Source organism: Magallana gigas, chromosome 3 (assembly GCF_963853765.1).
Source record: "Magallana gigas chromosome 3, xbMagGiga1.1, whole genome shotgun sequence".
Lineage (NCBI taxonomy): Eukaryota > Metazoa > Mollusca > Bivalvia > Ostreida > Ostreidae > Magallana > Magallana gigas.
In genome coordinates this window covers 58,316,492-58,331,721 of record NC_088855.1, presented here as the reverse complement: position 1 = coordinate 58,331,721, position 15,230 = coordinate 58,316,492, and the positions used below count along the sequence as shown (strand labels likewise).

The 15,230-nt window shown below is 35.8% G+C and overlaps 1 protein-coding gene across 1 annotated transcript; it reads left to right on the top strand.

The window, feature by feature from the left end:
• The first annotated feature begins 5,408 nt into the window (after positions 1-5,408).
• On the top strand, positions 5,409-14,697 carry LOC105336510 (aquaporin-5). Its single transcript, XM_011440855.4, has 3 exons — positions 5,409-6,322; positions 7,969-8,049; positions 14,207-14,697. Exons 1-3 carry the CDS (start codon positions 5,708-5,710, stop codon positions 14,462-14,464), a joined length of 954 nt encoding a protein of 317 aa, XP_011439157.3. The 5' UTR covers positions 5,409-5,707; the 3' UTR covers positions 14,465-14,697.
• Positions 14,698-15,230: the final 533 nt, after the last annotated feature.

The following is a 15,230-nucleotide window of genomic DNA, read 5'->3' as shown; positions in this document are numbered from 1 at the left end:
AAATTTTTTAAAATTTACATATAAAAAAATGAATTATAATGAAGTTGGCCCCCCCACTTTTTTGGAAGTTAGTAAAAAATTGATATGAAAATTAGGAAATGAGTAGTCAAATTGAAGGTAACCCCCCCCCCCCCCCCCCACCGGATTAGGAATTTCATGATTTGAAGGGAAAAATTTTTGGTAGGGAATTTTTTTTTTTAAGTAAAGTTGAGTCTACCCCCCCCCCCCCCCCCCCCCCCCCCCACGGATTAGGATTTTGAAGATTTATGGAAACTTTAAATTTTTTATTTTTATTGTTTTTTTTTTTGCTTGTCAAGATTTTTTGGATGGGTCTGCCCCCCCCCCCCCCCCCACTTTCAAAAACGATGCTACGTGCCTGACATGCACTTGGTACTTATCTCCTTTGTTTTGTTTGATACTTTCTAAGCTTTACAGCATGATATCATATCTGTGCTAGCGCTATTTTTATCCTACATTGTATGTACAGAACATGAACATTACATAATTGTTGTCATTATATAAATGGTATTAGATACTTTTCTCATAATCAATAAAAAAGCAAAACACGTTTTACTTAAAGGCCAATGAATTAAAAATAAAACGCCGTCTATCCGATTCGAACACCCTCTCCATGGAGAAGGATGGACTACGAGCCTCCGCCTATCACAGTGAGCTACTTGACACATTCGAGTTAGCTGCAGAACTGTAGCTCTCCGGGAAAAAAATATTGACAGACCGGAGAGTTACAGGGCCACCCATTGAAAAAATTGTATATTTATTGCGCAGAAAAACGTGCGCTAGTTTTCGACTAATTTACCTTATTTATACGCAAATTCTGTGAAAACAATTAGTACCATTAAATTCTTCATGCAATTTACTACTGATATCGTCTCTTCACTTGCCTCGGATAGTCTTTTTAACACCATCACCAGTCCCGTAAATTCATGTGGTGCACTTTGTTTACATGTAAAAATGGCGACTCTCGATCTCGATGTAAATTCAACATACTTGATTTTCCGAGGTCGGTAGCGTGTTTCGTAGAAAGTCTGAGGCAAATAAAGAGGCGAAACCAAATTACATGAAGAATTTAATGGTACTTATTGTTTTCATTGAATCTGCGTATAAATAAGGTAAATCAGTCCAAAACTAGCGCACGTTTTACTCCGCAATAAATATACAACTTTTTCAATGGGTGGCCCTGTAGCTCTCCGGTCTGTCAATATGTTTTTCCCGGAGAGCTACAGTTCTGCAGCTACATTAGAGTACGTGTGAATAAATTTAACTCTTTAACAATAATTAATAAAGGAATACGTTTCAGGTGAAAATCAAAAATTTGACCCCTTATGGGTCTATACTCCATTTTAATAAATCAATAATAAAAACCAAAACAAACTTATTCTTTAAATAAAAGTACTTTTAGGATGGAGTCAGGACCTATTTATACCTAATTTTGCAATTAAAAACGGTGAATGATCCAAGATTTAGGCAAAAAATGATGTGCAGCTTAATTTGGAAACCAATACATGTCGTGTTTATAGAATGAACGCACACTATTGACTTACATCGTGAAATTTATCATGAAATCAATACATATAAGTCAAAAATTAAGATTCTAACTTGAATTGAAATTCTTTCGTCTTCATTGCTCCGAGTGGGGGATAAGCAACGCCTTGTACGCCCCTGTTCTTTACAACCGCAACCTGATATTCTTAATAAACATACTGTAAAACGAATTTGTTACTTGAACGAAAATTGGACTTTGTTGCTCAGGTGAGTGATGTAGCCCTTAGGCATTCTGCGTTATTAAAAAAAAAAAAAAAAAAAAAAAAAAAAAAGTAATGAGATCATTACCGGCGGTCCGTTATTTAGATATTGTTACTGCGTTTCTGTGGGATACTTCTTATTTAATAGAATTAATATTATGCTTCTTTTTATGAATTAAAAAAAAATTGCATGTAAAAATATGTGTTATGCCTTTTAAAAATTATCACATATTTTTTGTTTTACTCGTAAATGAAAAATAGATCATACTTAGTAGACTATCGTGCTTGGTGCGTTTTTATCGAGACTATAATCTATTCGGAAAGATTCGGAGTTCTTCATTCTTTTCAAAACAATGCATTGGGATCATTCTCTCACCAGAGGTCCTGCTACACAAGCTGTAAGCGGAGCTTGTGTAACACGACCTCTGGGTGAGAGAATGGCATCGGGATAGGTATGCGGGACATACTAAAGACCTGAAATACTAAAGACCTGAATGTCATTAAATTTTATGTAAATGATATATTTTTTCTTCATGATGTGGTCCAAAACTAATGCATCAAGTTTTAATTCAATACAATGCAACAACAAAAAACCAAAATGGTTTGAAATACATAATCTCCAAGAGAAAAATGATGAGTTGAACTTTGTATTAGAGTAATGTACAAATCAAATTATTACTTCATACTATCGCAATGATCATACAATTACCGTTAGGAATGCTTTCAGTAACGAACTCGATTCTTTATGATAATAGTAAAATGTTAAACTTCAAAACAAGCTGCTGAAAGTATATTAAAATTTACCATAAAAATTAGTACAACCAACTTTTATTTTCTTCTTTGTGGTGTGTTTTTATGTAAACGACCAATGATTCATAAAACAATTATATTTTTGCGGCCCATTTGACGCTTACGTCAATATGATTTCTTGTTTACTTTTTACGAAATCAAGACACGAGACGTATGCATACTCTAGACAATGACCACAAAAAGGAAGGTTAAGAAAGAAAAAAAACACCGAAAAAGGTATAGATGTCATAGTTTTCGGAAAAAAGTGAAACGTCGCAGTAAAACTTTTAGAGAACATGCACACTTTCTGTTTTTAAAATTCCGTTATGTCAAACTTGCATGTCCTACAAAAAGGGTCAAATGTCTAGAGTGCACGGTGGTTTAACGTGTCGTCCCTAATGACACCTCACCTGCTTGCAATAAAATCATTTATTATGTACTTTGTTCATCAAAGAGCCTCCGAGTCGTTAAAGTGTCTTTTAATTACGCAGCTCTTCAAATAAAATAAGATGAGTATTTACTGACTGATTTTGGTTTAGTAAATCTACAAATATTTAATGTAACAAAATGCTTAAGACAATCAGACAATACGTTCGTTCAAATGTGAGCGTAATGAAATAAAATAAACATTTCCATTGACAAAAATACCGTCTGGTCGATCTAACTTGACGGCCAATGAACAGTGATATTGGTGTACGTGGCTATAGGAACTGCCATTGCTCTGATTGCGATGATTGCATGTACAACTACCGCACGGCACAAAAAGTACAACTATGTGACAGAAGTGGCAAATGTGAAGTTAGAGGAATATTATATTATATAAATAGTGCCTGTTTGGGAGGGTAAGAGTTGAAATTGACACCCCGAGAAAACCATTGTCAACCGACGCGAAGCGAAGGTTGACAATGGTTTTTGAGGGGTGTTAATTTCAACTCTTACCCTCCCAAACAGGCACTATTCATTTTACTATACTGAATGTCTTAATTTCAAAGAAAACTTTACTGCTTTTATATAGAAATAACTTGAATTTTATGGCGAACCGTACGCGCATAATTTACGCGCATGTAACAATTCGTTGTGTTACCCGTTGCCAAGGATGTTGCTAACGCTGAGGGTAATAGAACGAATTATTAAGTGCGTCTAATACAATCAGATTTCAGTATTTAACATGAAAGTATAATAATATGCTTTATTATACTTTCATTTTAAATACTGAAATTTGATTGGTTTAGACGCAGTTGATAATCCGTTCTATTACCCTCAGCGTTAGCAACACACTTGGCAACGGGTAACACAACGAATTGTTACATGCACGTAAAGTACGCGCCTTCGGTTCGCCGTAGAATTCACGTTATTTCTAAATAAAAGCAGTAAAATTTTCTATTAAATTAAGATATTCAGTATAATAAAATAAATAGTGCCTGTTTTTTATGGTAACCGTTCAAATTAACACCCCTCGAAAACATTGTCACCCTCCGCTTGACAATGGTTTTCTCTGGCAATTCCAACGGATACCCTCCAAAACAGGCACTATTTTTATCATCTGAAGATACATAGATGGGCATGGATCAAGAGGTCCGTGTCTTATTCGAAAAATAGTACAGTAATACAAGGAATGTTTTCGCTAGAGAGAAGGACCATAAATTTGGTATTTTTTTTTTGGGGGGGGGGGTAATAAATCGAGAGACTGTCTTGGAAGTCTAGGAGACCATTTATCAAGAGGACTTGGAATTTTGGGTTGATTTATCTGTGTGAAATTGATTTCAAATGAAGCTGAGTTTAAGGATCATTGAGAAAGGATTAAGGTAAAATGATTGCGATGAATAACCTCAGAATAAGCTGACAAAACCTATCAGCAAAGACCGGAGAAACAACAATCTCAGTTACCTACCCAAAGACCTGATCAATAAGTGTCCAATCATTTTATAGTCCCCTTTTGCATGTTCATATGTATTTGCTTTTTAAAATTATATTTCATACAATCCTATCTGTCTACCTCACCATCAAAGGCCTTTGAATCATAAAAGTGTCACCCCCTTTTTTTACTTTCTTGAATTTATAACTACAAAATCACGACTTATTACTCCACATAAAACCCACTTTCTCTTTTATATACCATTTATTGTTGAATAGTATAAATTATGTGTCAATAAAACATCCCTCTATTTTATGATATTATTAATTTATTCAAATGTATCAATTTTATAAGCCATCTATCATCCGTTTTTATCAATGAATAAAAAATGTTCATGATTTTCTCTGAACAGTAGTTTGGACTGACTTCACAGGTAGAGAGAAGTTTTTACACTACCTTAGAATGCACCTAGGTGAAATATTACATAAGATATATATAATGGCATATTTCTGTCCTATCTCCGGGTGTTGTTGACATAAAACTACAAAAAAAAAATCGGTTTCTCATGCATGCACTGCAAACAAGTCTACTCTAAATAAGTATCCTTAACATCAAACACACCGAATCAATCCCATACTGAATGCTTGGTAATATTACTGTAATATTACTGTACTTGTAACCCCCCGATGTTGGGTTTATTCTGTTCTTCATGTTTCCCTAACGTTTGGAATACAATAAAGGGAACTGTCCCTCCTCGAAGTCCGATTCCTGTTTTCATTATGAGCGTCCGAATACTGACCATTAGTTAATGAGCTAATCCCATACTCCAACAAATACCTCCATACATGTTCATGTGTTCGTGTATTTATAATTCTATAAACTAAATATAATCATTATTAGAGCGAAACCTCATCTATGAGTCCCCATTGGACTAGTTTTTTGTCTTGGCAATTTATAATATTTGTTTGATCGGTGTTATCCTCACCGGAGCGTGGTGTCGACCGCTTTACTACTTCTATATAAAGGTGAGGATTACGCCAAGTGATCATCTATCTTCCAGGACTGTACAGAATACACCTATTGCACGTGACGCGTCCGTTTATCGTGGGATCAGGGTAGTTTGATATCTATACTGATTTACCTGTAGTAAAGGTGACCATCTGAAGGGGGAGCGAGAACACGGATCTGGAATGTCGGATTTTTACAATACTCTTAAAGGATAAATAGTCCGCAGTCAGGGAACCTAATGCAACTCCTTCAGTCTTAGCGTTCTGTAATAAGTGAAGCCCCTCCCCGGCTTATGAACAGAGATACTAAGTACTCAGGCAGTGGTTCTGGACAGTCAGGGTGCGCTCGGAGACTCTGCAAGGCCAGAATGGCAACCAGTCTAGATGACATTCGCTCCCTTAGGTTTTGGCGCGCCGTGGGTGCGGAACTTTTGGGGACCCTCATCCTGACCATGGTTGGATGCGGGTCCGTGGTAACTTGGGACGATGATGGAAAGTTGGTGCAAATCGCTCTGTGTTTCGGACTCAGTGTGGCGACCGCCGTATGGATCATTGGTCACGTGAGCGGGGGCCACATCAACCCCGCGGTGACCGTCGGGTTCTTCGTCACCAGGAGCATCAGTTTGGCGCGCGCCATCTTCTACCTGCTGAGCCAGTGTATTGGTGCCATCATTGGCGCCGCCATTCTTTACGGGCTGACCCCCGCCAGCCACCGCCACAGGGGCTCCCTGGGGCTGACCATGGTGAACCCTGAGCTGACGGGGGCCCAGGCCTTTGGAGTGGAGTTTTTCATCACCCTGATATTGGTCCTGACGGTGTTTGCGTCCTGTGACAAGAAAAGGAAGGACTTGAACGGGTCGTTCCCGCTGTCTATCGGTCTCTCTGTCACAATGTGCCATTTATTTGCAGTAAGTTTCAAGCGTTTTACATCAGTGGTACATAAATCTTATGAAGCTAAACGTAGAAATGAAACTATGTATTCTTTTCTAAAGATAAATTTTTCTATTCAAAATTATCTCCACTAGAGATTTTAAAGTATAATTATGAGATTTGTTGCAGTAGATTTTCGGAACAATTCCCATTATTCTATAAACAAAACTCACAGCATCACTCGTTAGGTGTTCGGAAATTGTTAAAAATCGAACTTGACAGATATCGGTTGACAATGAAAGTCGTACCCTGCTACCGTATATAAAGAAGAGTCCCCCTGGGTCACCGTGCCTCCGATTCTGTCTTTGATGTGATATATAAACCAGGTTATCTGTGGAGGGGGTCAACATTCAACATTCAGATTGCCCCTCTTAAAGTTCCAATCCAGTAGTGAAAACTGAAACAGTTTCCAAATAACTCAGATAAAGAAATAATCCAACAGGCAATTAAAGCTTGACATTTTGACATTTAGCGAGACACTTTGACACCATGATACATTATTGGGGTGGGGGGGGTGGTATTTGATATATTAATATAAAGGACCATTTCATTTGATAAACATTATATTCATGGAAATAAACATCGCAGTAAAACTTCTGTTAACTGTCCCTCTTCTTGTTCTGAAGATGTCATTGCACAAGAGGAAGTGGTGTAAATTTTTTATACAACAGAATTTTTTTTTTTACTTTCTTCCCCTCCAATTTAGAATTGCGTTTTTATCAATCAAGTGTTACAGTTACATGACAATATCTTTGTTTTGATTATTCATCTGATCGCCCACGGAGAGTTTAAGGCACATACCAAAACCCCATCCGTCACAAAACTACATAACTTAATGAACTGCAAGTTATATAAGCAATCTTAGTCTTAAAAGGATGACGGATATGATTTGATTTCGACACCTTTACGTAGAACACGTTCACTAATAGACTTACCTGGAATCCTTACATGTATAACCTGATGTTTGTTGTTTTGAATTTTTTAAAAATTCTTTTTAAAAGCTATAAATATGGAAAGTTAATGATGCATGTATTTTGAAATACACGATGATAAACGTAATATTTAAAACACGTCAATTGATACTTACTAGATATTACTTTAAAATACTTTAGTTTCAGGAATGACTCAATTGAGAAAAATGTAAACATATTCTTTTGCGGCATTTTTTTCATTCTAACCCGTAAAGGTTTACAAATACATGCAGGCCTATACATTCTATATATTTTTTACACGTGCGTCGACAAAAGGGGGCAGACACTTTACATGTTAGAAGAATACCACACAGGGTATATATACAGTGCACGGTATCTCAAATATTTACCGAGTTGGATTCCGACAAAAGTACAACATTTATTTTTGATGATTCAGTTGTTCGATATCTCTTATCGTTTTGTCATACGGGTTATCAGAAACCATGGGTAACTCTGGGGCGGGAGAACGAAGGTGTCCTTGCAGATACTGAGTATATATCTTCTCAGTGATTGCTAAACATTTACATTCATCTCTCTCTCTCTCGATATCTTCGACTATCATTTAAATCCGCTAATGAAAAAACTTTACTATTTATGAAATGTACCAAGATTGATCAAATTGCTATTCATTTGATTATATTTGTACCCGGCAGATCCAGTACACGGGCTCCAGCATGAATACTGCCAGGAGTTTTGGGCCCGCTGTCATCATGAATTACTGGGAGTACCACTGGGTAAGTCATCACATGACATCAATATAAGGATTATCTAGCTAGTAAGTCATCACGTGACATTAATATAAGGATAATCAAGCTAGTAAGTTGTCACGTGACATCTACATGGTGATCATCTAGCTAGTAAGTCAACATGCGACATCTATAAAATTATGTGGATTATCTAGCTAGTAAGTCATCATGCGACATGTGTATGGGAATAATCTAACTAGTAATTAAGTCATTATGTGACATCTATATGGGGCTTATCTAGGTAGGAAGTCATCACGTGACATCTATATGGGGCTTATCTAGCTTGTAAGTCATCACGTGACATCTATATGTGGTTTATCTAGCTAGTAAGTCATCACATGACATCTATATGGGCTTATCTAGCTAGAAAGTCAACCAGTGACATCTATATCGGGCTTATCTAGCTAGTAAGTCATCATGTGACATCTACAAGGGGCTAATCTATCTAGTAAGTCATCACATGACATCTATATGGGCTTATCTATCTAGTAAGTCATCACATGACATCTATATGGGCTTATCTATCTAATAAGTCATCACATGACATCTATATGGGCTTATCTAGCTAGTAAATCACCACAAGACATCTATATCGGGCTTATCTTGCTAGTAAGTCATCATGCGACATCTGTACATTGTACGGCTTTTCTAGGTAGACCACTTGATAAGTCATCACGTGACATCTATATACGGCTTATTTAGCTAGACCATTGAATATGTCATCACGTCACATTTACATACAGCTTATATAGCAAGACCATGGGTAAGTGATCGTTTTAGAATGGGGACTCAAATTGAGTGACCAACTTCATATCTGGACCAAACATTAGACGGCAGAATCAGGTGAGGATTTTAGAATATTCATACTTAATCCCTTTCGCTGTAATTGTTATTGTTCTGCGTGTGTTCTACAGCAAAGTACATTGAAGCGTTTAACTCCAGAAAAGTTGTTACGTAATGTTTTGACTGACCTTTGTCCAATCAAATCGTAGAAGGCGGAGTTGAGACATTACCGCTCGTGACTTAATTTGAGAGAGAGAAAAAGAGAGAGTTAACTGGTTAATGGAGTTAATTAGAGATGACGCAGATGAGCGAACTATCTATCAACAATAGTTACAGCAAAGTACATTGAAGCGTTTAATAGGGGTTAACTCAAGAAAAGTTTCTACGTAATGTTTTGACTGACCTTTGTCCAATCAGATCGTAGCTGGGCGGAGTTAAGACATTGCCGCTCGTGACTTGAGAGAGAGCGAGAGAGTGAATTGAGTAAATTATAAGGGGTGCCGATGAAGAAATAATCAATATTATAAACTTGCAAACAAATTAATTAAGATCTGTATATAAAAATAACATGTATATTCTATATTGGTATAACTTTAGCGTTTTAAAAAACGATTGTGAAAATGTCTTTGGCCGCGCGCGTCGACAACATGTACATGGATAAGAATGACGTAGCTTATATCCAACTAAATTTCCTAGCATGGAGTCCGAGAATACGGACATTAAATATTTTGAAATGCGAACGAATAATCACTTATGAACATGATGAATTTAGATGTAGTGTAAAGGAAAGGCAACACAGGCGGATGCGTAGTGGAAAAATAAAACAATGGCGGACAAATTCGTCCTAAGGTAAAGAATGTTTCACACTGAGTAACCATGAAGAAAGTTTTTATACAAAGTAAATTTGCAACCTATGTTTAATTCCAGGAAGATTCGGCAAACTTTGATTAGAATACTAACGGTAACACTTGTATTAAAAACAGTTTCTTACACATTACCTCATCCCATTATCTATATATAGATATCGTTGTTCCCTGGTTAAAGAATTTCAAAACACTTCAAAGTTTTATAAATTTATAAGATATACTAGACCTTGATTTGTCATTTTATAACTATTGTTGATATTAAAGCGTTTAATAGGCATTTACTCCAGAAAAGTTGTTACGTAATGTTTTGACTGACATTTGTCCAATCAGATTGTAGAAGGCGGAGTTGAGACATTACCGCTCGTGACTTAATTTGAGAGAGAAAAAGAGAGAGAGAGAGTTAACTGGTTAATGGAGTAAATTATAGATGACGCAGATGAGCGAACTATCTAACAATAGTTATCCTACAAAATGACAAATCACGGTCTAGTATATCTTATAAATTTATGTAACTTTGAAGTGTTTTGAAATTCTTAACGAGAGAACAACGATGTCTAGATTTAGATCAGTAATATAGCGAAGTACATCGAAGCGTTTAATTAAGGAGTTAACTCCAGAAAAGTTTCTACGTAATATTTTGACTGACTATTTTGTCCAATCAGATCGTAGCTGGGCGGAGTTAAAACATTGTCGCTCGTGACTTGAATGAGAGAGAGAGAGAGAGAGAGAATTGAGTAAATTATAAGTGGTGCCGATGAAGAAGTAATCATTAATTAAGAATTAATTATAAACTTGCAAACAAATTAATTAAGGTCTGTATATAAAAATTACATGTATATCCTATATTAGTATACAGCAAGGTACATTAAAGCGTTTAATGGGCATTTACTCCAGAAAAGTTGTTACGTAATGTTTTGACTGACATTTGTCCAATCAGATTGTAGAAGGCGGAGTTGAGACATTACCGCTCGTGACTTAATTTGAGAGAGAAAAAGAGAGAGAGAGTTAACTGGTTAATGGAGTAAATTATAGATGACGCAGATGAGCGAACTATCTAACAATAGTTATCCTACAAAATGACAAATCACGGTCTAGTATATCTTATAAATTTATGAAACTTTGAAGTGTTTTGAAATTCTTTAACCAGGGAACAACGATGTCTATATATAGATCAGTAATAGGATGAGGTAATGTCAAACATCAAAGACTGTACAAATGTATTTATAAAACTGTTTTTAATACAACTGTCAAGTGTTACCGTTAATATCAAATCAAAGTTTGCCGAATCTTCCTGGAATTTAACATAGGTTGTAAATTTACTTTGTATAAAAACTTTCTTCATGGTTACTCAGTGTGAAACATTCTTTACCTTAGGACGAATTTGTCCGCCATCGTTTCATTTTTCCACTAAGCATCCGCCTGCGTTACCTTTCCTTTAGACTACATCTAAATTCATCATGTTCATAAGTGATCATTCGTTCGCATTTCAAAATATTTAATGCCCGTATCCTCGGACTCCATGCCAGGAAATTTAGTTGGTTAGCTACGTCATTCTTATCCATGTACATGTTGTCGACGCGCGCGGCCAAAGAAATTTTCACAGTCGTTCTTTAAAACGCTTTAAAGTTATACCAATATAGGATATACATGTAATTTTTATATACAGACCTTAATTAATTTGTTTGCAAGTTTATAACTAATGATTATTCCTTCATCGGCAACACTTACAATTTACTCAATTCACTCTCTCTCTCTCTCTCTCTCATTCAAGTCACGAGCGGCAATGCCTTAACTCCGCCCAGCTACGATCTGATAGGACAAAGGTCAGTCAAAACACATCACGTAGAAACTTTTCTGGAGTAACTCCCTATTAAACGCTTCAATTAATGTACTTCGCTGTATTTAGAACATGTTTCTCCTCGAAGATGCAAATATACAAAGTTTGCAAAAGAGCAAAGCTGCTAGAGTGTTAACTAAAGATATTTGCAAAAAGATAGAGAGAATATTCGATGATGGAACAATTGTATCATTGAGTCAATCGTACTAAGTTCTCGGGCTTTCCTGAGTTTGAACTTTTTTTCACTTCTCTTCACCATATTCAGGATAGCATTTGTTTACGCAAGGAAAAACCTTGTTACATGTAAGCCCTTAAACATGCGTATTAAATGAGACGAGACTTTCATGTCGTTGCATCCTTGCATTTTTGACAGTAAATCAGAAACACAGCGGCGTAGATCAGTCAGAGGAAGCAATTAAATCTTTTAATTGATGCAGCGTGCGTTGATTCCATCGTTAATATAGATCTATAAAGGTGAACACGTGAATCATTCTGCCTCTGAACTGACAGTCAGTAGATAATTTGACCAAATTGCGGTGAAATAGAATTTGAGACACATTGCACAATTGTTTTTCCCTGTAGCCCAAGATCGAGGCAGGGGCCTTTTATCTCCGACTAGGCCCTGAATTATTGGTGTAATAAGATAGACCTATTCCGAAAGTGTCCCTTGTTGGTCTGTAAGTAAAAGGAGAACTGAAACAAAGCAACATCACATATTCCCACGTGGTGTTTATACAAGAGGTTTGACTTTTACCTTTTGAGCACAAAAAGTTACATGATACGTTATCTGAAAGAGTAATACGGAGTCAAACAAGTAGATCTTTATCCATAAATCAAAATTGCTGTTATTCGTTTCCTCTTAGTAATTGATAATTAAATTCAACATCTTGGAAAAGAAAAACGCATTTCATTCTTAAAGCAATAAAGGTGTCAAATATAAACATGCATTTTAAAAATATCGTTTGAAGCCCCGCATAATTTATGCAATGATATGCATCTGCATCTTTAAATTCAAAATTGATTGATATACAAAAACCTTCTTACTACGCATTTGTATTGTAACACATTGTGTGCATTTTATTCTGTCGATCAATTCCTGTGATTAATGCACCTATAATGCATTTTTGGTGATTCTTTTATGTAAGGCATTGTAATTAACTCGCTTGTTGAGGTACATTAGAGGCGAGTGATGCGAGGGAAACCCTTAAAACTGCGCAGTTTACTTCTGTTAATGCATTAATTCACGTATTTTTTGTACCAACATATCGCTACATCTTTTTTATACTTTTATTTAGTTATTTTTGCAGTTTAATTAGCCATCTTCTTATTTCAGAAAGTGTCAAGGTATCAGACAGTCACCTTGATTTTGTACTTTTTAACTTGAAACGAAGACATAAATTACATGCATCGCAATCGTATATGGTTATATAGTTCAATTCTTGTAACATTACTTTATGCTTTATCAAGTAGTCTAGTCAAACATAGTGGTTTAATGACCTTAATATTGGCTTAACCAACAAATAAGACATTCCAAAGTGAGTTGAGTATACCGTGTAAACATTTTATCAGATCAATTTTTGTGACATCTATTTAAACAACGATTACATAAGTGAGTTTACAATCGTGGGCTGTCAAATCTTTCGCCCTATAAGGCCTTTGACGCTTTACTATAGTTAAGAGCTGTTAATCATAGTTTCACAATCGTAAATCTATATTTATCAGATAAAAACTATGTTTTGCTATCGCAAGTTGTTTTAACTAGCAAATGATAGTTTACACTTCTGAAACATTGATGATCGCGTAAACTATCATTTACAGAGGTAAATATTGAATCACGGCGTTTACTAAAGTTTCACATACGACAAACTTGGTTTATCGACTGTTAACTGTAGTTTACGAACCCTAAACTATAATTAAATGTTAACTATAGTTAACGAACCGTAAACTATAGTTAACGATTTGTTAACAATACTCAGTTGCTTTCATCATAAAAAAAACTTTATTTAACGGTTGTAAACTACAGTTTAAGTTTATTTGTTAACAAGATTTCTCTGATAAATATAGATTAACATCTGTAAACAATATAAACTATAATTCACATTTGTTGACTAAAGTTAAGAGTTGTTAATCATAGTTTCACAATCGTAAATCTATATTTATCAGATAAACTATTTTTTGCAATCGCGAATAGGTGTTTTAAGTGTTAATATATATAGCTTTACACTTTTGAAACATAGGTGATCACGTTAACTATAGGGGTTTTTTTTGTCCGTAAACTATTATTTTACAACTGTTAAACCTAGTTTATCGATAGTGAAATTATGATTAGCTCATTTTTGTATTTGGCCTGCCATATATATTGACACGCAGTTACCAAAGTATGATGATTCAGCTGCAATATTCAATATGTAAAGAAGAAAAAAATTAACCTTTAAAAGATGGGATAATACCCATCTTTCAATCCTTGTTACACGGGCAGGCACATAGGGCAAAGGGGGGGGGGGGGGGGATAACCGACAATAAATTTGTTCAGGCAAAAAATGCCGTTCTCTGTATTTTGTTTATAATCTATATTTTGGTAGATATTTTGCCACACCATTGTTTCAGTATTAACATGATAATTTCTTCAGATAATGCAAGAATCGTGTTGTTATATCAGGTATACTGGTTGGGGCCGCTGCTCGGGGGGCTGGTGGCCGGACTCCTCTATGACAACGTGTTCGCCATGAATGCCTCACTCCTAAAGGCGCGGGGGTTCCTGCTGTCCAGTCAATACGACAATGAGAAGTTCCCGGCCAGCAAACCCAAGGTCAGGGTCATTGTGGAGGAGGAGGATGAGGAGGACAGAGATCCACTCAGCAGCTCATTCGACTCCCAGAGGGATGATCATGCGCAGAAGTCATCCGAATCTCCATAGCAACCATTCTATCAAACACTACTGCTAGATTAGCTCATAGCTTGAATCAAGTCAAATGTATACAATATATGTGCTTTTTCAAACGGTTGAATAAAAATGGAATGCGTGAAGAAACTATTTTACATTTGTCTGAAAGAAATTGAGTATGCTATAGTCATTAATTAATCTTGCGTTTAATTGTGTTGTTTTCAAATGCATGGGATACTAGTATATAAACTATGAAATAAACAAAAATCTTGGTGTTTGGTATTTCGAGTTGTGTTTTTTATGAGAAATATATTCATGTATGTTACATAGGCCCTGAATTCTTAGATCCTGACCTAGTGACATTATAGTTAGTGGCATCCATCAACAGAATGGCTGGGTCTCAGTCAATGACTAGAGCCGTCACACATTAATCATTGACAAGTTTATTCTACAAATGTACATCATTCAAAAAACGATGGGATTGGGCTATCTTACAACAGTTTAACAATTCCTGGTACTTTGTCAGAAGTTTGTGGCGATATTATATAATAACTACACTATCATAATAATTTCTAATAATGCACAGGTAAAAAACAAACCTGTTACCTGAAGAAGACAGGGTTTTCTGACTAGTAAACACACCTAGGTAAAACACTTCTGTAATTACATACACATGCGTATACTATCTGTAACAATTGAATTAATCATCAGTGGCATAGGGCTTGTCTTAAAAACAGTTCAACAACTTAAATTACTAACCCAGGCTGCTACATTATTTCTCCTTTTACATTACACTCAA